The following is a 23252-nucleotide window of genomic DNA, read 5'->3' on the forward strand; positions in this document are numbered from 1 at the left end:
GAGGATAATGTTCCTTGTTTCCCGTACCAACATATTAAATCAGAACAATTCTTAATATGACAAAAAGGAAAACATATGGCCAGGAATATCTGACAAGTCTCAATTAAGGACTAGGTCCTTACAAACAGTAAACCTTTTATTTAATATGATACATTGACTCAGCTCTGTGATTCTTTTCAAGCAGAACCAAACACATTGTACAATGAAAGTTCCAACCATGTATTGGGTTCCGAAGCTGCACATAGCTCATTACAAACAAAGATTTATTTTGTCTTCAAGCCATTGTTCCCCTACTAAACTATGTATTCTACTTACTAGTACACTTGGTGCAATCAAAAGCCTGATAAAAAATTGTTCAAATTGATCCTATGAAAATAGTGGAATAAATTACTTTTGGAGTGTCAAAAATTGGTTCGAGGTACTTGATAAATTGCATGCTTATAATTGGTGCTTTTGATTTTTCTACCCTATATACCACTTTGCCTCATAGTCTTAATAAGAAAAATTCACACACCTCATTTAAAAAAAGTCAGAATGCGAGCGAATATATATTTTCAAACTCTTTTAGGTCATTTTTTAGTAGCAACAAACACAAGAACTAAATGTCAATTGGACCTGTTTTGATACCATAACTGCCCTTGAATTTTTACTAGATATCATTTTTTTTTCTCTTTGACAAATTCCTCATTTCCATTCTCAATTTTATTACACACTATTTAAATTATAAGCATGTGTGAGTTTCTATAACTGTTTAAAAATAAATGCTGAAAAAAAGTATTCTATATCAATAAACAGCTACGCCATGAGCGCATGATACGCCCGTCACCCTTTTTGAAATATTCGATAACTTCCTTATGTCATATCAGATATTTATAAAAATTTAAAGAGAGCTTCAGTCAATATATATATAAACAATACACCAAAGTTTCATGAGAACTGCTGAAAACATTTTGAGTTATTGTCCGAAAACTGGAATATACCACCTTTTTTTAATGAATAGAACCCTTCAACTCAATAACATAAAATCTAAAATTAATGAAAATAGAAAGGGCGCTTACTACAATAGCTATAAAGTAAAATCTAAAAGATTTTTGAGATATTATCAGAAAACTGAAGGAAAAAAACATTTTTATTAAATAAAACCCCATAACTCAAAAACTTTAAATCTGAAATTTATATATAAAAAAAAAAAAACGAAGGGGAGCTCACGTCAATAGATATAAACATTTTCCCAAAGTTTTATGCAAATTGGTTAAAGAGTGTTGGAGTTAATGTTTGACATGTTGACGACAGACGGACAACAGTATTCCATAATACGTCCCGTAAACGGGCATATAAAAATATACTGAGTAGTAAACACACTCTAGATACATAATTTTAAGAACATGTTCATAGAAAATGGAATACATTACAAAGGATTATACCCGTAATAAGAAATACTGGATCTGTCAATGACCCGACTTATTTTAATATTTCATTTACTGTTATCTGTTTTTGTCCATTTTAATTCCTTGTTATCTGTTATAAGCCAAATCAATTTGCTGTTTTGCTGTTATTGGGACCCCCCCCCCTTGCCCCCCCCCTCCTTCTTATGTTTATATTTTTTATTTGTTATGGGTTGTATTTTTCAATTATTTCGAAAATTATCCAAATGCATCATGAGACTTATCTGTCAGTATACATTCCGTTTTATTGGATTTATCAATTACTTACCTGCACCTTTTCAAAAATTGGGGACCTGAACACATTAGGTATAAATGCAGGCAAACTTATTAGTCCTAATTTCTTTGTGCAAAATTTAGATTTTTTGAAAAATCATTGCTTTGTATTTTGCTAGAGTAGGCCGGATAGTAATTCCAATAGTATACAGAAGATAGTCTGGCCCATACCCTTACAGTAGATGCATCTTTAAACCTAATTATATGCTTGTAGGTTATGACATGGCCTTATAAATAACATAAAATAGGAACTGTCACTGAAGCATGAAATGTAGTGACCTCTTCGTATAAGGTGATTTTATGCTTGCCTACATTCATCACAACAGGTAACTTAGACTTAAACCTAACCTCAGTCACTGATGCATGCAACTTTGGCAATAGTTAGAATCTTTCAATCTCCCCTAGATAATGCTAGATGCTTAAGTGTGCTGTATACCAAGCTGGGAGGTAATTTTTATCACATATTTTGAATATGGACATAATTACCTTCTGACATCTTTGTCTTGTACTACATGTATGTTCATGTAAGTCTCAAATAACAAGTATTCTGTGAGTATTTCATGGCAATACATAATCCCCTACCGGTTAAAAAAATCATTGTATAGGAACAAAATTCTAACCTGATCTATACCTTGTCCTGGTGTAAACTATTAAACAAATATCAAGCCAATATCTTCAAGCATGACCATTGAAAACTGATTATTCAATTGAACTTTCTAAGCCCAAAGACCATAACTCTGCAAAAAATCATCAGACCAGAACAAAATTTAAATTATGACTGTAACTTACCATGATAAAACTATATACCAATTATCAAATCAATCTTCAATAAAGAGAAAAAAAAAGGGTGAAAAACTGATTATTTTAGTGAATTTTAAAAGTAAAATCATATTTTTGCACAAAATTATCAGACCAGAACAGTATCTGAACTTGATCTGTAACTTGTCATGATAAAACAATACACCAAATATCAAATCAAAACATACAGACAGACAGACAGAACAGGACAGACTGGGACTGACTTCAGTAGGGGACTAATAATTAAACTGTAAAGGTATGTCAACAATTATCTGAGAACAATTGAATGATAGAAGGGGACCAGCAAACAAAGACTTAATATATTATATGGTCTATCCCCAACCCAAAACTTGTAAAGGCAAAAAAATACATATACAATGCTTATGTGAAAATAACTCATTTATATTTCTTTCAATACAAAAAAACAACAGCTTTCAAATTCTTATCATCACCGATTTACATTACAGGTATTCTATTACAGGTATTCTTTTAAATAACATTTCAATTTATTTACAATAGTCTTTATCATGTCCAATTCAAAAATCTGTGACACGCCCCTTTCTTTCCCAATCACCATATCTGGTAGGCTCTGGGCCTCGTGGTCCACCAATTTCACCAGTAGCAGGATTTGTGTCATCAGGAAACCTCTCTAAGGGTTCCTGTTCCACATAAGGATTAAATGCTTCTTCTGCTGTCTCCATTTTATCATCCAGTTTTCCTGCTGGTGTGTTTCCTTTTTTCCGTTGAGGTTTATTCTGTCCAGAATCATCAGAATGTTTTCTTACAATAATTGTTAAAACTTGTGATGTGTTTTTCTCTTTGATGTGTGTTATAAATGCTGTTCCTGCAAAACCAAAGTAATCATTCATTAATTATATTAATACATGTAAACAATTTGTTGGACAATCATTTTGATAATTGACTATTAAAAGTCTTACACATGCTCCTGTGGTGTCCAAAATCTTCATTTTAAATGTACTGTAAATACAATGTAATTATTAAACAGTGGTTTTTTTTCTTCTTTTTTCATTCCTTTACATGTACTATAAATCAAGTGATTACATTTTATTCTTCTGAGTATTGTTCTTTTATTCTACATTTTAGTTTAATTTTATTTCAATAATCTCATGTTTTTCTCTTGTGGGTCCATCAATTTGGAAGTCAGACATATATATAGCTCTGATTTAGTCACAGGCACTTGTTTCTATCCATGGGAAGACCTACTGTCAACGTATAATATTGATAGTGGGTCTTCCCATGGATAGAAACAAGTGCCTGTGGATTTAGTATATTTAGAGGATTTGCATTGTATTTTGAAGGAAATAGTCACAAGGGGGAAAATTGGGACCTTTTGCAGGAATAAAAAAAGTGGACAACAAAATCTAGTTCACATATTTAATTTTCTAGTACATAAAATCAGAGACATTTCGTATAATTATGTTTTTGAAATTTTAGCCTGATGTTAAGTAAGGGCACTCTCAAACCTTAATACATTATCCTTCATAAATGCCTAAACAAAAAGGAAAAGGTTTGACAAGTCCAAATTATATTACAGGGTATTGAACATGTCAATTGTCTCAGATCCCCCCACATGTAGAATCCGGGTTCCGTTCGCGCCCATTCACATTCGCACCCGATCATGTTCGCACCCTTTCACTTTCGCACCCTACACATTCGCGCCCAATTTTTATTGGTTTTGTGTTTGATAACTTTATAACCAAGTTTTGGCAATTGTATTCCTATTAGTATATTTGTTGTCATTCTCTCAAAATAAAGTGAGACAATGTGTTTTTTTTTTGTGTTGAATAAATCTTAATCATGTTTTGGATAGTGTAATGTTAAAATATTTTTAATCATTGTTTCTAAATAAAGTGAGATTCTGACGACCGAGATTTTTGGGTGGAATAAATCTTAAATATTAATCAATTTTGTTTAGTGTATTGCTATAATTTTTAATTTAATTGTTTCAGATCAAAGGAGCCAATCTGTTAAAAAACAATTATCTTTTGAGTTTTTCATTTAAAATTTTCAATGTTTTACTCATACGAAGCTAAATACATGCAGTATTTATACATCAAGGCAATTTAAAACAACAATCATGATTAAGATTTTCTAATTATTCAACTAGAACTTGATTTTAAATTGGGTGCGAAAGTGCAAGGTGCGAACATGTAGGGTGAGAAAGTGTATTGGGCGCGAACGGACCTGATACCCTACATGTATATACCTAATATAACATTATTTTATATTAGGTATAAAAGGGGGGGGGGGGGGTACGAATTCTGAGACAAGTGGCCTGGCTATGGTATGAAACGCTATGTTATTTTTTTTTTGCTAGATTACAGTTTACCGTCACTTTTGACATCCATTCAATATAATTTGAACATGTTGAATGATTGCGTAATCACGCCGGTCTGTCAAATTATCAACAAATCTGGTTAAATCATATGTAAAAAACGACAAACTAATGTACTTTCTCAAAAATAAGTTCGTCCATAATTATTTACAAAATTTCGCATACATTTTCCATAAGAAAACAAGCTTACTTGCACATTTCTGCATTAACTGGCCAAGTTTCATAACCTTCGACATGTTAGTTTATTTACGTTTTGCAAATCAAACGTAAATATGATTAAGATTTTACAGTAGAATACTTCTCAAAACCGACAAAAATGTTTGTAAAACAACCCACAGTAACGGACTATTAATAGGGATATCAGGTCGTTCCGTCACCAAACAGGTGTGAAATTTATTTTTTGAGTGTGGTATAGATGATAATGATAAGCAAAGATTTAAACTGATTGTTAAAGTTAGGTGGTCTTTTTAACGCTTATATGATAGGTGATAACTTTACATATTATTTTTAGATTTTAAATGTTTATTTGTCGCTAAGTTTTAAGTACAAATAACAATGTAATGGTTCATTACCTTAAGTTTAAGAATAAATTACTCTGTAATGAGGCTCTTTGGTTAGGGGTATATACTAGGTATAAGTGTAAGGGTTAGGACTTACAGTTTGCATTTGATGAGTATGTTTAAGTATAAGGAATGTGAATTAGACATTTGCTGAGCTGAGCAAGTTTCACAGTCTATGTGCATGGTGGATAGATGTGATGTATATATATTCTATCGATGAGGAGAGAGACTCAAGTGAGATAAAGGACAAAATAACAATGGATGAATCTATCAAGTTTTAGATTTTAAAATATGACTGTATATACAGTTTGAATACTTTTAAATAAGTGTGGTGGCGGTGTATATAAGTGTATAAAGAAGATGTTTTTAATCCAATAGTGAATATAAGGGATTCTACACTTCAAGAGGATATTCCAACTGAAGTGGTTCATCTGATAAAGGTGGAAAGTACAGAATAGGTAACAGGTAACAGGTAACAGGTCCGGCCCAAAGTCAATCGGTCCCTGATATCCGTATTAATAGTCTGTTATTGTATGTCGCTGGTCCAATTAAAAAAATAATAATTTATATTAACTTCGGTGATTTGATGACATATTTGTATCAGTATAAATGGAATTTGTAAAAAATATCGATGATTATATAATGATAGCAGGTTAGAGAAGTATGCCAAGATTCAAGATTCTTTATTTCTCAAACACCATACAGTTACAATGGTACAAAGAAGTTCATCAAAAGTTATATAATATAACACAAACACACATGACAAGATGAGATGAAAATATGAAATAAAATAAAATAAACAGTATAGTAGCGAAGAGTGGTGACTAACCAGGAAGACTCAGATATTCCTCAAATTTGAAAATTTTGTTTAAACAATTTGTAAGTCAAACCTTTTGATGAACAGTCAATATCAGCTCTCCATTTCTGTTGAAACTGATCAAATAACTTTTGTTTTAAACTAATACCCAACCACTTAGAATTAAAATGTCCTTGTGACAACCATAAATTGCTATATCCACATTTATCTAATGTATCTGTTCCAGACCGTATGAGTATTTGGACCGTACGCGTACGGTCTGGACCGTATGCGTACTTTTTCGAAATACTCATACGGTCGGACCGTACGCGTACGGTCTGACTAATATCAAGGAGTTGGTCAATTGTACTAGATACAAATACATATAACAGATCAACATAACTTAACTCTCAAATAAATAGAAAAAAAATCAATTGTAATTGAAATAAAAACTTTACAATTTAACTATTTAAAAAATTCACGCTAATTAAATCTGTAAATCTCTAGTATTTAGCATGTAGATCAGTCATACATAATACACTAATTGAATTATGACAATTATTCTCACTGAAATTGAATGCGAATAATGTGGGAGGACAATTGCTTTAGAATATTTAGCAACTTTAAAAAAAAATGCTAATCGAAAGGAACATGCATGAACTGAAAAAATGTAAATATGAAAAATATACTTTTGGTAGCGAGTGTCACCTTTGACGAGAGTTTCAAAATAGGATTCAGATATACAATTAAACAAATATCTAATTTAAATTGTTAGGTAGTTCATTTTATCCATCTTATGTAATAATAACAATTTGTAAAACTAAAAATAAAGATTGTGATAAATGTTTGTATAGATGTATCCAATAACATGTATGGTCAGCTCATACTGGACCATACGCGTATACTCATACGGTCCGACCGTACGCGTATGGTCGGACCGTACGAGTATACGTATACGGTCTGGACCGTACGCGTACGTTCCAAATACTCATACGGTCTGGAACATATCTTTAACGTATTTCAACCAATCTGACCTAAATTGGTTGTCAGAATTCTCCAAGAACATGTATTTGTATAATAATTTAGCAATCCTGTTATCATCCCCATTTACCATTTTTTATCAAAAATTAACCATACGCCAGCAAGGATATTATGTATAGTCTTACTATACAAATTCTTGATGCCAGGAACATATACATTAGATACACTGTTTCCATAGTACCTACTTTCACAATGATTGGTCTTTACACAAAAAAACTAATGTCAACAATCAATATAAACAACCTTGATATAACAGTACTAGTAAACAGAACTTTCAATACATTTACATAATCAAACAGTGTCAAAGTCGTAACTCTACTACTAACCGTGTATTGAAATAAGTCCCGCCTCCATACTAACCTAACATGGAATATACACGGTCTCCACGCGGACGCTTTTAACCAATCATAATTATTCATAGAAAGGTATAGGAGTTAAGATAAAAATGGATATTTACAATCCACTGGAACTTATAATTATGCAATCATCATAATGATCATTTGGTCTATAATCGGTCTGCAGCGTATTCAATTATTGTGAATTTAATCATCCGTATTCATTTTTAAAAAAAGTGATGAATTGATTTCAATTCAAATATTTTGTTCCAAAATGATATTATATTTCTATATGAAATCTTAATATAAACTTAAGGAAATATTAATCTTACAAGTAAAAGCTTTTCAAAAAAAGGCTAGTCGTCTCTTAGCTGATGAAAATGGAGAGTGTTTGTTCTCGCTTTGTATTCATTCAGAATAGCCTTGCATATCAATCAACAGATTTAAGGGGACGACCACTTGATATTCTGGGGGGGGGGGGGGGGCGGCAGGAGGATTTTGAAAATAAATAACTCAGCCTTGATAATCACAAAAATAAATGGTTTGTTCTGTGTGTAATATATTTGCTCTGTAATAATACAATCCAGTTTCTATAACTAATTTATTAACAAGTACATCGTTTGATGGTCAGACTACAGAATGGCAACATGTGTATAAGAACTTCAATTGATCTATTTAATTACATGTTTATCTAAGAATGTGCAGACATGTGAGAGTTGCTGATCTGTCAATTATAATTACTGTAACAGATGATACGGTAATAAAGTGAGGTGGACTTTATAACACTTCTCCGGCCTTAGATAAAAACAAATTAAAAATAAATTAACTCAATTACAGAAAATTAATGTCTTTTCACGGCTACTGATTGATAAGTCCATATCAGTTTGAAAACAAATAAAAATGTCAGATCACAAAGATTCATTCGTTAAAGTTTGTCTGCACTGAAACTATAATGTCCTACTATGAAAATAAAAATTAAAATGTTCGCACTGGTCTTGTTGTTATTTCTTACACTAATTGATATGTACACACATGCACTGCGAAGTACTTAATGCACTTCAAACGGTTGTGAGGATTATTATGCCTCTTTATAAATCAACCATTTATTTCAACCCAAAATCCTTTAAATGCGATGGTTCTTTTCTTATTCTCTTCGGATAGCGTGGTTCCATTTGTTCAGTCATGTTTGACGGTTTCTCGATTTGCGGTTGTTCGGTCTCAGGAGTACTTATCGGTATAGTTATTTCTGGCTCAAACAAATCACTGTCATTGTCACATTTTTCTTCATTTTCGTTGTTTTTGCAATCGAAGTTTCGTACTCTGATGTGGTCAATATGTCTACGAATGACACGTCCATCTTGCAATTTAATATGAAATGAAAGTGGTCCTGATTGTTTTATAACTTCTCCTGGAATCCATTTAATCTTTGAACCAATTGCGAAATTTCCAGCAAATACCATCTGTCCTACATTAATTTGTCTGTTCACAGATTTCTTATCGTGATAATGTTTCTGTTTTTGTTGTCTCTCCTGAATTCGATTCTCGATATTTGGAAACACTAAATCTAGACGTGACTTGAGTTTCCTTTTCATTAGCAATTCTGACGGTGCCAGTCCTGTCGTTGTTTGTGGCGTAATACGGTAGTTGAAAAGAAAACGGTTCAACTTTTCCTGGATAGTTCCTTCTTTGATTTTCTTCATTCCTTCTTTGAAACTCTGAACTGCTCGTTCAGCACAACCATTACTAGCTGGATGCCACGGCGCGGAAGTGCGATGTTCAATTCCATTTGATTTTACATAATCGGTGAATTCCTTACTAGTAAATGCGGCTCCATTATCACTAATAATGAGATCACATAATCCATGTGTTGCAAACGTTTGTTGAAGTTTTGCAATCGTAGCTTCGGATGTTGTAGAATTCATAACGTGTATGTCTATCCATTTTGAATACGCATCAACCATAATTAGAAATGATTTGTTCATAAATGGTCCTGCAAAGTCTATGTGTATTCTTGACCACGGATGGCTCGGATATTCCCACGGATGTAACGGCGCTTCTGCTGGTAACTTGCGGTTTTCCTGACAACTGTAACAATTAACTACAGTTAATTCCAAGTCATTGTCCATTCCCGGCCACCATATATAGCTTCTTGCTAGACTTTTCATTCTAGTAATCCCTGGATGTCCTTGGTGTAATTCATTTAACATGGCTTCACGTCCTGGTTGTGGTATGATTACTCTTCCTCCCCACAATATGCATCCGTCCTGACTACACAGTTCATTTTTTCTGCTATAATACTGTTTTATGTCTTCACTGGGACATTTTGACGGCCATCCATTCAAAATGTATCTAAGCACCATAGACAGTATTGTGTCCTTGCGTGTCCACTTTTGAATTTGTTTAGCATCAACTGGCGTAGTGCCTAAATGTTCCATTAATAATATAGTATCACCTGGCGTTGGTGTCTTTTCAATGTTTGTTTTCAGCGGTAGTCTACTTAGTCCATCCGCATTACCATTCAAACTCCCTTCTTTGTATACAATCGTGTACTCATATGCAGCTAAAGTCAGTGCCCACCTTTGAATTCGAGATGCGGCCATTGTAGGTATAGGTTTATCTTCTCGAAATAAACCTATGAGCGGCTTGTGATCGGTTATGATTGTAACGGGGTGTCCATACAAATATTGATGAAATTTCTTGATACCAAATATTATGGCCAGACTCTCCTTCTCAAGAACGGAATAATTCTTCTCTGCTGATGTAAGTGTTCGAGATGTATAAGCTATTGGTTTGTCGCTGCCGTCGTCCATTTTATGCGAAAGTACGGCGCCTAATCCATATGGTGATGCATCACATGCTAAAATTAATTTCTTTTTCGGATCGAAATGTACAAGTACTGATGCGGATTTCAACAGCTGTTTTGACTCTATGAACGTTTTTTCCTGTTCTTTTTCCCAACTCCATTTTGTGTCTTTCTGTAGAAGTACATGTAGCGGCTTTAACAAGTGAGATAAATTCGCTAAGAATCTATTGTAATAGTTCATCATTCCAAGATAAGCTTTCAGTTCTGTCACGTTTGTCGGACTTGGTGCTTTATCGATCGCCTCAACTTTACTTTCCACTGGATATATTCCGTGTTTGTTTATTTTAAATCCCAAATAAACAACTTCTTCGGCCATGAACACACACTTCTGTTTCTTTAACCGAATTCCGATTCTCTTAAATCTAGACAATACCTCAGAAAGAGTATTAAGATGTTCCTCCCTTGTTTTACCCGTTATCAGTATATCATCTACTCGAACCAAAACATTGGCTATACCTTGAACAACATTTTCAAGTGTTCTTTGGAAAATACCTGGGCTGGACGCTACACCATACGGAAGTCTATTGTATCTGAATAAACCCTTATGCGTGTTTATAGTCACATACCTCTTACTGTCCTCATCAAGTTCAATCTGTTGATATGCTTGATTTAAATCCAATTTTGTATATTCTTGTCCTCCTCCAAGCGTTGCGTATAAATCCTCTGTTTTAGGAATAGGATAATTATCCAACTTTGAAACGGCATTAACGGTTACCTTGTAGTCACCACAAATTCTAATAGATCCGTTCTCCTTAACTACAGGTACTATCGGAGCGGCCCAGTCGGAAAATTCCACTTGCTGAATCTGACCCTCCTTCTCAAGACGTTCAAGTTCCATCTCCACTTTATCCTTCAACGCATACGGCAAAGGGCGAGCCTTGAAATATTTCGGTACGGCACTCTCATCAACATAAATTTTGGCTTTCATGCCTTTTACAGTTCCAAGTTTATCTTTGAAAACCTCCTTATTTACTTCCAAGATCACATTCAAATCACTCGATTGATTATCACTTCCAACGACGGAGAAAATATCCTTCCAATCCAGTTGGAGTTTGTTCAACCAGTCTCGGCCAAGTAAATTCGGACCTTTACGCTTCACTATCAGTAACGGTAATTCTGCGCTTTCCTTTTTGTAATTGACATTGACGATTGCACGTCCTATTACAGGAATCTGCTCTCCCATGTATGTTCGGAGTTTAGCACTTGTCGGTTCGATTCTGAATTTCGACTTGTATTCCTTGTAAGTATCCTCGCTCATGATAGAAACTGACGCTCCGGTATCTATTTTCATGGCTATTTCACATTCATTTACATTGATTTGCACTTTGTATGCCTCATTAGATTTATTTCCAAAATGAAAAACTGAGTAAACTTCATTTTCAATTTCACTACTTTCATCCTGCTCCATGAAATGAGCACGTGGTTTAAAACGTGATTTAAACTCTCTGTGATTTTCACTAAAATTCCCATTGGCAGATTTGTTACGGCATTTCTTTGCGATATGTCCTTTCTTTTTACAACTGTCGCATTTTGCATCCTTAAACCTGCATTCAGCGGCTAAGTGATTTCCTCCACACCGGTAACAATCTCCTTGTTTCGAATTTCCAGAGTTGTTTCTTGTATATGATTTTGAAACTTTGTTGATTTGTTTCTGAAATGTTCCATTTGTCCCACTCGCTTGGATGTCCTGTGTATTCTTCTCTGCAGTCTCCATAGCGGTAGCAATTTCCAATGCCTTTTCAAATGTTAAATTCGGCTCTGCTAACAGTCTCCTCTGTATGCGGTCACTCTTTATCCCGACGACTAACCTGTCACGTAACATCGCGTTTAACGTGTCACCATAATTACAGTGTTCTGTCAGACTTCTTAGTGCTGCAATAAATGTCCTCACTGACTCATCGCTGTGTCTTGTCCTACTGTTAAATTTAAATCTCTGAATGATTTCTGATGGTACTGGATCTCGGTGGTCCTTCACTAGTTTTGTTAAATCGGCCAGTGATTTCGTTCCTGGTTTGGCTGGTGCTAATAAATCCCTTATTAATTTGTAGGTATTCTTTATAAAGCACAAAAATGTCAGTATTCTCCTCAGAAACTAACAAAACCTTTAAATAGACTTATTAAAAGGGGATATAGTTACGATACTGTTGTCAGGTCATTAAAGATTGCATATTTTGGCTTTAACATTGATTCACTGATAGGGTCTTTGCATCGGAACTAAACACATTTATTTCTAAAAAAACAGTTGTTGGCATAACACGGGTTATGTTCTTCTCATATATTTTATGATAGTATGATACTAAACCCCTAACGGGAGGGATTGTACCTGATATTCATATGATGAAGACATAATCTTTCAATCAGTTTAATTGAGGTCTGGAGCTGGCATGTCAGTTAACTGCTAGTAGTCTGTTGTTATTTATGTATTATTGTCATTTTATTTATTTTCTTTTGTTACATCTTTTGACATCAGACTCGGACTTCTCTTGAACTGAATTTTAATGTGCGTATTGTTATTCTTTTACTTTTCTACATTGGCTAGAGGTATAGGGGGAGGGTTGAGATCTCATAAACATGTTTAACCCCGCCGCAATTTTGCGCCTGTCCCAAGTCAGGAGCCTCTGGCCTTTGTTAGTCTTGTATGATTTTAAATTTTAGTTTCTTGTGTATAATTCGGAGTTTAGTATGACGTCCATTATCACTGTACTATTATGCATATTTTAGGGGCCAGCTGAAGGACACCTACGGGTGCGGGAATTCTCGCTACATTGAAGACCCATTGGTTGCCTTCGGCTGTTGTTTGCTCTATGGTCGGGTGGTTGTCGCTTTGACATATTCACCATTTCCTTTCTCAATTTTATTCCCACATACACTTAAGAAAATATCCCTTTTCTGGTCTTCTTCGTCTATCTCATTAGCATTAAAATAATGTTCCATACGTTCTACATATTGTGTCCAATCTTCGGATTCATCAAAAGAGTCTAATTTCCCGTAAGTCGGCATTGTCACTTGTAGAAATTCACATTTATTTTAATATCCAGTTTTTTCCTCGTCGCCAAAATGTGTAATATGTTTGCTCTGTAATAATACAATCCAGTTTCTATAACTAATTTATTAACAAGTACATCGTTTGATGGTCAGACTACAGAATGGCAACATGTGTATAAGAACTTCAATTGATCTATTTAATTACATGTTTATCTAAGAATGTGCAGACATGTGAAAGTTGCTGATTTGTCAATTATAATTACTGTAACAGATGATACGGTAATAAAGTAAGGTGGACTTTATAACACTGTGGTAGTTTAAAAATAAATTACCTGACTTGCAATGTATTGAAAATAAATAACTCAGCAGGTCTAATAGAAAGTTTGAGATGGCACCAGATTCTTCATAAATTCATCTTTTTCCCCAAAAAAAATCGTGAAACACTGCACAATTTTTTCAATGATAAAAGTATAAATATTATTTAAATATACTTGAAATGTCTGAAAATTGGTTTCATTTAACTTGAGGTATATTGTTTCAGGAAACCTTACCTCACTTTTATTTTAACAGGGCCGTAACTACATTGAGGCAAATGCCTCGTGTAGGAAATTTCAAAACCAAACGCTTGTCTCCATATCAAATTGTGTTCACGGCGAGTGCCTTTTAAGAAGCAAGTTCTGTTTTCCTTAAGCTGAGCCCTGATTTTTTTTTGGATCAATGTTTCTTATTTATTTGTCTTTTATTTATTGATTCCCCTTCTGTATTCTGTGAGTGTTGCATTCATTTTGTAATCTAGAAATTTTGTTACGAACTTGATCATGAGTTTAACAGCAACACTATGTGAATTCCATTTTTGCTTTATCATGCACATGGGTCTTTTGGTGTTGTCCCTAGAAACTTGAATTTATACATTTTGCTTTGAGACCAAAATATTGTCAAAAAATTATTAAAACAAAACTTGCATTTTCAGATTATGAAAGGGTCTTTGGGACACCCAGAAAGCATGATTTTGCATCATTTGTTCTATAGCTTCTTGGGCCTTTAGTAGCTCAAAAACCCTTTAAAAAAAATTGCCTCGCTCCGCTCTGCGACATATGTTTGCCGATTCTTTTAAAACAGTATGGCTACAACCAAACTTTAATACTAAAAATGTATGCATTACATGTAGATATGCAATTGGGAATATAAAAGATTCATTTCTGCCCAGGATGATGATTAATTCTGATTAAATGGTACATAATGACTTGACTATACATGTATTTTTTATAATACACAAATCATTTAAAAATTGTATGTTTTTCGATTATCATAAATATAGTTGTGAAAATGAATAATCAGTCCCTTGCTTTAATCTGTCCTCTTAGTTTACAGAAATAAATAACCGATGAAAAACAAATCCTCCTGCCCCCTCCCCCACCCAAAATATCAAATGGCCGTCCCCTAACCACACACGTGAGGTCACACGTTATGAAGTAGTATATCGTTTAACGCTGTGTGTGCTTACGAACTTTAATTATTCACGTCTCGTAATATCTTCCAATCAGGTAGTAAGAACCATTCACGCACACACTGTCCGTCGTTCAATTCTTAATAACGTCTCCGAGGAGAATATTGAAATTTTCGTCCATCTTTTGTGTTATTTAAGAAATAATTGATGCAAGCTATACTTTATTGTAGTTTCAACATGGGTAGGCATTATATTCGTGATTATTTTTGCCCGAGCGATAATGAGGACTAAAATAACACGAATATAATGCCTTAGGTTTATACCCATGTTAAAACTACAATAAAGTATAGCTTGCATCAATTATTTCGATTCTCATTAGGACAATTAAGGTAATTTCTATGTTCGATGTGTATAAGGGTAAAGCGATTGTGTAGGCTCTTCCATGAACCTCCTTTTTTGTTTGTAAAGAAGCAAACAGCTGGCACTGTGATTTTTCAGAGGGAGGAGTTTTTGAACAGCCAGCATGAACGGTTGTCGTATCTAGGTCAAATATGTCAATTTCGGACTGCAACACATTTCAGTCATAATAAATGAATTTGTAACAACATGTGCATAATTTAAGAGTTTGGAAGTGTTTAATGTTAATGAAATTTCTCTAATTCTATGGAAATTTATCCCTTTCCGAACCCATTGTATAAAAAATTTTAATCAACGTGTGGTTGTCGGTGATCTCAGAAGATTATTGGATGATGTTAAGGGTCATGACCTTTTTTTCTTTTTTTAGATAACTGGATGAAACAAAATATTCCATAACAGGGTTGAGTTCAATATCGTAGCAGCTACGAAGTGCTACATTGAACGTGTAGCTATAGACTAGTTGTTACATAGACATTGATAGCAGCTACGTAGCTAGAAAATGTTTTTTTGAATCATTAGAGAAACAGATTCTTGCATAGTTACTCGTGGATTATCGGATTTATCGCCGAGGCTCGGACTTTAAAATTTATAATTTAACTATCGAGATTGGATAAATCCGAGAATCCACTCGTATCAATGTAAGAATCTATATATATATTAACTGCATGCCAATTTGATAAAATTCATTATTCTGCAGTAGTCAATAAATGCATGTGCCAAAAAAAATATTGGATTTAGAGCATGGGTTTATTCATAAAGCGAAAGAAGCACGTCATATTAGAATATAACATTCATAAATATTTATCAATATTGCAATTCATAATATTATATAGCGTGATCCCACTAAATTCTGTGTTTTTGATCACACACCAATAATTTTCTTGCGGAATATTGTAACTTGATGTACCTTCTTAATGTTCATCATATTTCCAGATTCCCAAATATCCGAAGACTAATATAGACAGAGCCATATACATTTACATAAAAACATTTACTTTATTTTATCATTCGGTAAAAGGACACCGGTACCATTCGTAAATATAAATCATCATGCAGACGTCTTATACGTTCAGGTATTTCACATCCGTTCTTGTATGGTAATATTCTTTACAAAGCACAAAAATGTCGTCATTCACCTCAAAAGCTAACAAAACCTTTAAACAGACTTATTAAGAAGAGATCTATAGATAGTTACGATACTGTGGTCAGGTAATTAAAGATTGCATATTTTGGCTTTAATATTGATTCACTTATCTATGGTCTTTGTATCGGAAATAACCACAAGTTGTTGGCTTGATACGGGTTATGTTCTTCTCATATATGATCATAAAAAAAATATATTTTATGATTTATGATGGTATAATAATAAACCCGTAAGTTGTAACGGGAGGGATTAATTTGTGCTTGATATTCATGTGAGGAAGACATAAGTCTTTCAATCAGTTTAATTGAGGTCTGGAGCTGCCATATCAGTAACTGCTAGTAGTCCTTTGTTAATTTATGTGTATTATTGTCATTTCGTTTAGTTTCTTTTGTTACCTATTTCTGAAATCAGACTCGGACTTCTTTTGAACGGTGTTTTATTGTGCGTATTGCTGTGTGTTTGTTTATTCTACATTGGCTAGAAGTAAAGGGGGAGAGCCGAGTTCTAAAAAAACCTTGTTTAACCATGCCGCATGTTTGTGCCTGTCCCTAATTTTAGATTCTTTTATATATTTCGGATAATACGACGTCTATTATCACTATAAACTATGGCAATGTATGGTACAAATTTTTGTTTAAGGACCAGCTGAAGAATTCCTCCGGGTGCGGAATTTTTCTCGCTGTACTGAAGACCCTTGGTGGCATTCTGCTCTTTGGTCGGGTTGTTGTCTCTTGGACACATTCCAGCCCCATTTCCATTCACAATTTTATATGTCTCTGATATGGAGAGCAGCCTGGCTGCCGGTACAATAACACACTGGATAATCAAGTGTTGCATATCAATTTCAATTTCAGTGGTGTTTTCTATCATTCCTCTACAACGGTTTTGTCATGTGCCCTTTGTACTTACTCCTTCCCTCTCTCGATCATGCATTCAAATTTCATTTCCCTTTTTACCGTCAAAATTAACTAAAAAAAATCATTGACTATATATATATGTTCACATCACGTTCATGTTAAAATTGACAAATATTGTAAACATGTTACAATACCGACAGCCTTGCTTATTTTACGAGCTCTTTTTTTAAAAAAACTTTTGGCTATATTCCAACCAGTTGCAAAATTATGAGAAATTACATGGTCGTGCTTTGCTAGAGGTCAACATTTTGGGTTCATGTGACACTTAACTGGTCCCATTGAAGATCATAAACAAGCGTAATAAGATGAGAAAAGAAGGTACCATTTCCCATCAAACCCAATTCGCCCCACAACCAGTTCGTACCTTTTTTTACATACTCTTGTCCTAAATTTTCAGACATCTTTATAAATGTCGTTTGTGAAAGTTATTTTACCAATGAATGATCACATACCATCCTCTAACCGAGGTAAACAAATAGTCAAATATAACCTTGGAATTCCCGGGAAAATATTTTATAACAATAAAGGCAGAAAACTACTATGATGTACATATATGTTGCTTTTAAATCCTAATTTCATTGCAAAAAATATATATTGGTACTAGTATTATTAAAGAATCTACAAAAGAGAAAGTCTGTCAAAATTTTCATGCTCACAAATATCTTTTAAAAAGCAGATATAGTGACACAACACGGTACAAGTTTATGAAAGATGTAGCAGTGATGAGAAAGAAAATGAAACACATTTTCTTTTCAATTGTTATAGTCTGTCAAACCAATGGAAAGATGTGATACTCAGTGACAATATTAAATAATTGTTGAACGAATTTTTTTTACGAAATTGGATTGACACAAGCACGCCTTGAGAAACCTCCCCTTTTGACTCCGTAGATGATGTAAACTTGTCCACTCAGTCTTTTTTAATCACTCGAACTTTTGGAATTGTCAGTGAATTCTATAGACGACATGTACCTCCCTTATTAATGAATCTGCAAGAGTAATAATGAGTAAGATCCTTGCTGCTATGAATTATTCATGGAGGAAAACAACTGTTAGCGATTAGAATATAATACTTGAATGTTATATTTTAATTCACTTTAAACAAACTTGAAATGTTTAAATGTGCTAAAATGCTGCCGTTATTTCGAAACCATGAAAAAAATTGACGAGGTTACAGACTGAAAGCCGTTTGCCGTGTAAGTTCATCTGTGATATCAGGGGCGGATCCAGTCATTTTTATAAGTGGAGTTTAACACAGGAGAAATGGGGGAGGGGGACCATATGTCCCCAATGAAATACATTGATCGTCAAAAAGGGGGGTTCCAACCACGGCCCCCCTGGATCCGCCACTGCATGGATATTTACCTTAGTTTGATCTAGAAAAGCAATAGTCTTAAAGACAAGGACAAATAGTTTGGATAAAATCCATTGACAGATTGTGATCATGTAGGTTGATAATATAAAATACAAAATACAAATTTTCTACAATATAAAAAAAGTTCTAAGATTATTTGTTATATAATCATCATGACACTGTTTCTGAGCACATAATATTAAGCCGTAAGATGCTTTAAATCCAGAAAAAATTCTTATGAAGGTGAAAATGATATAAGTATTATTCCATATTGGTATTATTTTAGTAGGTTTCTCTATATGAATTGGATTTTGAATAAAAAAGCATATTCACCTGAGGAAGTGTTATTCACCGCGCTAAACGTCACGCGCTTTTACATGCAACGTTGTGGTAAAATGTTTCATGTAAAAAAAAAAGTTGGTATATGTTTGTCATTAAATACATTTTCTTCTCTCGGAATATGGAATAAAACAATTACTGTCTTTTGTTTCGGTAAATATGGGGTTTTATTGACTTTTGAAAAACTGATATTCACTTCGGCCGTCGGCCTCAGTGAATATCATTTTTTTCAAAAGTCAATAAAACCGCATATTTACCTCATCAAAAGACAGTAATGGAATATTATTCCGTATTGCTAAAACTTTAGTAGGTTTTTCTTTATGAACGGGATTTGGAATAAATAAGCATATTCACCTGTGGAAAAGTATATTCACCGCGCAAAACGTCGCGTGCTTTTAATTTTGCTAAAAACGTTTGATGTACATTTTAATATTTCACATTAAATTAATACATACATTTCTGTCGGAATATCGAATAAAACAATAACTGTCTTTTGTTTCGTTAAAAATGTGATTTTATTGACTTTTGAAAAACTGATATTTACTTCGGAATGTTCGGCCAAATAAATAGACAATAACTGTTTAGGGTCTTTAAATATCAGCTGTATTTGTACGAGGCCAGGAAACAAGGTGTATGCGAGCTTTTAGCGAGCTACTACACCTGTTTCGAGCAATCCTGCAATTAATTCTGTATATTGTTTGTGTTTGAAAGACACAAAAACTAACATATTTAGCATTTATTTTCGATTTGTAATCCCTTGAGGCCCGCGTAGTAATATCAAAATCACACATTACGCTGAAGACGGGTTAGCAAAAAAAGAATCTGGAATGGTCAACAATAATACATCGCTCAAGGTGAATAATTATCTATTTTAACATAACAACTATTTTCAACAGTAAAAACAAATAACAAAACATTGTCAAATTTGAAACAGAAGTGTACGAGTTGTCCTACGCTTCAGACTTGACATTCACTATGCATGCTGAAATTGACATGGTTGATTTTGTAACACAATCATACACATTCAAGTTTTGAAATCGACAATTGTCATCGTCATTGTAATGCAACTGGAATACACATTCTGAGGTCACACAGGTTCAAACAATACTCAGTCCGGCAGTGGGCGGAGCTTTAAAGCGATATCTGTACAGTATACAGATACAGCATAGCGATATCTGTAGGGCTGTATCTGTATAGTAGGACACCCAATTGCAGGATAAAACTACACATTTACCATGTTTACCTCATCAAAAGACAGTAATTGTATAATATGTGTTCCCGAGAACTTTAAGCGTCCATAGTTTTGTTCCAGGGTTTCCAGGGAAAAGTACGATGGGAACAAATATATGTTCACAAAACTTAAAGCTGTTTTCATACGCCATTTAAAAAAAAAAAACGATTTTATGAATTTATCTAGGAGAAAGACCCTAATTGAAGTTATTGCCTATTGATATATTATTTCAGATTCAATTCATGAAATATATTAAAAATCTGAGATTGGGGACTTTAGAGGGGGGGGGGGGGGGTTCATAACAGGAACCTGTCCTCAAGCACCTATGCATACATGTACGTAAGTAGAACCTACATATGTACATACAGTAACACATATATGGTATTCTCAGACTGGAAAAACACTGAAATGGACAGATGTGCCAACAAAGTTACGTCTATTGTAGCCACGGTAGAAAGGAAAAAGGGGAGGATTTATTACTTTTTAAAAAGTTTGTAAAGTCCTCTGGATGATAAATAGTGGCAAATTATCCATTCTTGACGTTTTAACTATCATAATCTTTCAATTTGTTTAAAGGGACGTTTTTATAACATGGGTTGCACAGGATTGAAGAGTGGCGATTTTGTTATGGGGCGAGATAACCTATTTCCAATACAAACTTTTACGACGACATCATTACAACTTACGGCAGTTGTTTTCCAAGTACCATGACGATTTCCAAAGCATGAAATTGTGCAATGTGCACGATATGCACTTTTCGTTAAATTAGAACTAACGGTTAATGGGAATTGATAGCATATTGGTGAATTATCCGTAAGCAAATAACATACAGACCTGTCAATGTTATTGATACATTATTTACAATACTATAAACAGTTAAAGCATATATTCCCCCCAAAAAGTATCCATCTCCCTTGAATTGAAGATGTATTCTTTTTTAATTGTTTTACATTTGTCATGTCAGGTCCTTTTATAGCTGACTTTGTGGTATTTAATTGGTAATTGTTGAAGGCTGTACGTATGGTTACCCATCAGTGGCGAATCTAGAACTTATTCTAAAAGGGGGGGCTGACTGACCTTAGGGGGGGGGGGGGCACGCTCAAGTGATCCCTATACAATCAACCTAAATTTTTCACACAAAAGGGGCCCCTCTTCCTGGATCCGCCTATGCCATTATACGATGCAGTCCCGTTACTCCCCATACCGAAAAATAAGGCCTGTGGCAAACTTTTGCAGCAAACATTGCCACAAGCTTGCAGCAAACATTTTACCATGCAAATGAAGGTTGCAACAAGCTTGCTGCAAACATATTTCATTGTATTTATGCAAATTAGATTTGCTTCAAGTTTGCGGCAATTGTTTGCTGCAAGCTTGCAGCATTTGTTTGTTGCAAACTTGCAGAAACTACACATATACCAATGTCATGTGTGTAGACACATTCAATTTATCTCTTTCAAATTACACAGCAAGATTTTTAAAAAGTCAATTCCTGCCTGTATGCAAACAGTCATTGAAAGAATTCTTGCAAACTTATGAGTTTTAAAGAAATACATACATGCATTTGAGTTTTGAAAAAGGGAGCAGAAGTCATTCTCAAATGACATCATATCCTGTATTAGAAATGAAAAAATATATCAAATGTGTATTGAGGACATTGAGTATAATGCCATGAAAGCTATGTAATAATAGCATTACAGAATTGAACTTAATTTTAATAAACACTAGAACACACCCGTGATATCACGGGTCCGTGACTGAATTAAAGTATATAACTATGCGCAAGCCTTATTTTAGTATTAGTATTGTCATCTGATAAAGTCATGCCGATTATAAGATACACAGTTTTTCTCTGCTTTCAAGTCTTTCTGTTTGAACCCTTCGAACTGAAACAATAATATTAATTATTTGGAAAACAAAAGGTCCTGGAATGGAATATTTTTTAATCAACAGCCTTGTCCTATATAAGTTATAAATAAAGTTGAATTCTTTGCTTCGCTGTTTTACGTCATGCCCACTAACAAATTGAAAACTGTACCTATACGCCTTATTTTTAGTCCAGATTTTTAGTATTCGTATTGTTATCTTAGAAAGTCTTACTGATTAAAATACTACAATAGGTATTTATTTAACAATTTAGTCCCTGTGGTTATGACCTGTGTATATAGCATATTAATCCTGAATACAACGTTTGGTGGTGCGCCTGTCAGATGCAGAACGTACAGATAAGGTAATAGGTAACAGGTGAATATACTATTGGTATTGGTAGCGGACTCGACCCGGAACTTCTTAATTATTGGCAATATTAATTACGTGGAAAACAAAAGGGCCTGGAGTGGTGCAATTTTTAATCTACACCTTTGTACTATATTAGTTATATATAAAGTTGAATTCTGTGATTCGTCGTTTTTACGTGATGACGGCTGACAAATTGGACCTCGTAATTTTAGTATTATAGATGATAAACATGGTACAGTACATCAGTTACAAAATTCAACCTTATAATAGCTAAAGTTACACATACATGTACATGTATATATAGTTGCTTACTTAATTATGTACATGTATTGTGATGACATTAATTATTTTATTAAAACATGCAGTTCTATGAGTTATTTGTACTTACAAAATTATACATACTGAATATCCTATATTATTGAACCAAAATGCCTCCTTGATCTCTTATAGGAGAAATGCATTTTCCAAACTCAAGCATCATGACCTAGCCGCAATTTCAAATTGTTAGCTTCCAGGAAGTGCCAACTAGGCATGCCCAGTCAATATTGTGTAATTCTTGCAAACATATAGAATGGTAAAAGTGTTCTGTAATCTTGCAGCAAACATATAGAATTGTTCAAGTTATCTGCAATCTTGCATCAAACATTCTTTATTATCTTAAACTTTCTGGCAATCTTACGGCAAACATTTATGTTTCTGCAAACATGCCGCAAGCTT

At 33.9% G+C, this 23252-nt stretch overlaps 2 protein-coding genes across 3 annotated transcripts in view; one reads left to right on the forward strand and one right to left on the reverse strand.

Moving 5' to 3' along the window:
- Window positions 1-2897: 2897 nt before the first annotated feature.
- LOC143071951 (succinate dehydrogenase assembly factor 4, mitochondrial-like) lies at window positions 2898-5203 on the reverse strand. The gene is made up of 2 exons (XM_076246664.1): window positions 5063-5203; window positions 2898-3360 (listed from the first exon to the last, which is right to left on the reverse strand). The coding sequence occupies exons 1-2, from the start codon at window positions 5106-5108 to the stop codon at window positions 3053-3055; spliced, it is 354 nt and encodes a 117-aa protein (XP_076102779.1). The 5' UTR covers window positions 5109-5203; the 3' UTR covers window positions 2898-3052.
- A 15788-nt stretch (window positions 5204-20991) lies between these two features.
- The window catches only part of LOC143071952 (uncharacterized), an 86357-nt gene continuing 84096 nt past the window's right edge, over window positions 20992-23252 (forward strand). For both annotated transcript variants that reach the window (XM_076246665.1, XM_076246666.1), the window contains exon 1: window positions 20992-21113. The gene's annotated coding sequence lies outside the window, so the exon portion shown is untranslated. The remainder of the gene's footprint in view (window positions 21114-23252) is intronic.

This window comes from Mytilus galloprovincialis, chromosome 4 (genome assembly GCF_965363235.1).
Source record: "Mytilus galloprovincialis chromosome 4, xbMytGall1.hap1.1, whole genome shotgun sequence".
NCBI classification, from domain to species: Eukaryota; Metazoa; Mollusca; class Bivalvia; order Mytilida; family Mytilidae; genus Mytilus; species Mytilus galloprovincialis.

Excerpts from the sequence above, each read along its gene's own strand:
- LOC143071951 (XM_076246664.1), bottom strand. The coding sequence starts at position 5,108 with ATGTCGAAGGTTATGAAACTTGGCCAGTTAATGCAGAAATGTGCAA. Across the intron at positions 3,361-5,062 it reads GTTAATGCAGAAATGTGCAA|GAACAGCATTTATAACACAC; the intron begins GTAAGCTTGTTT and ends TTGGTTTTGCAG.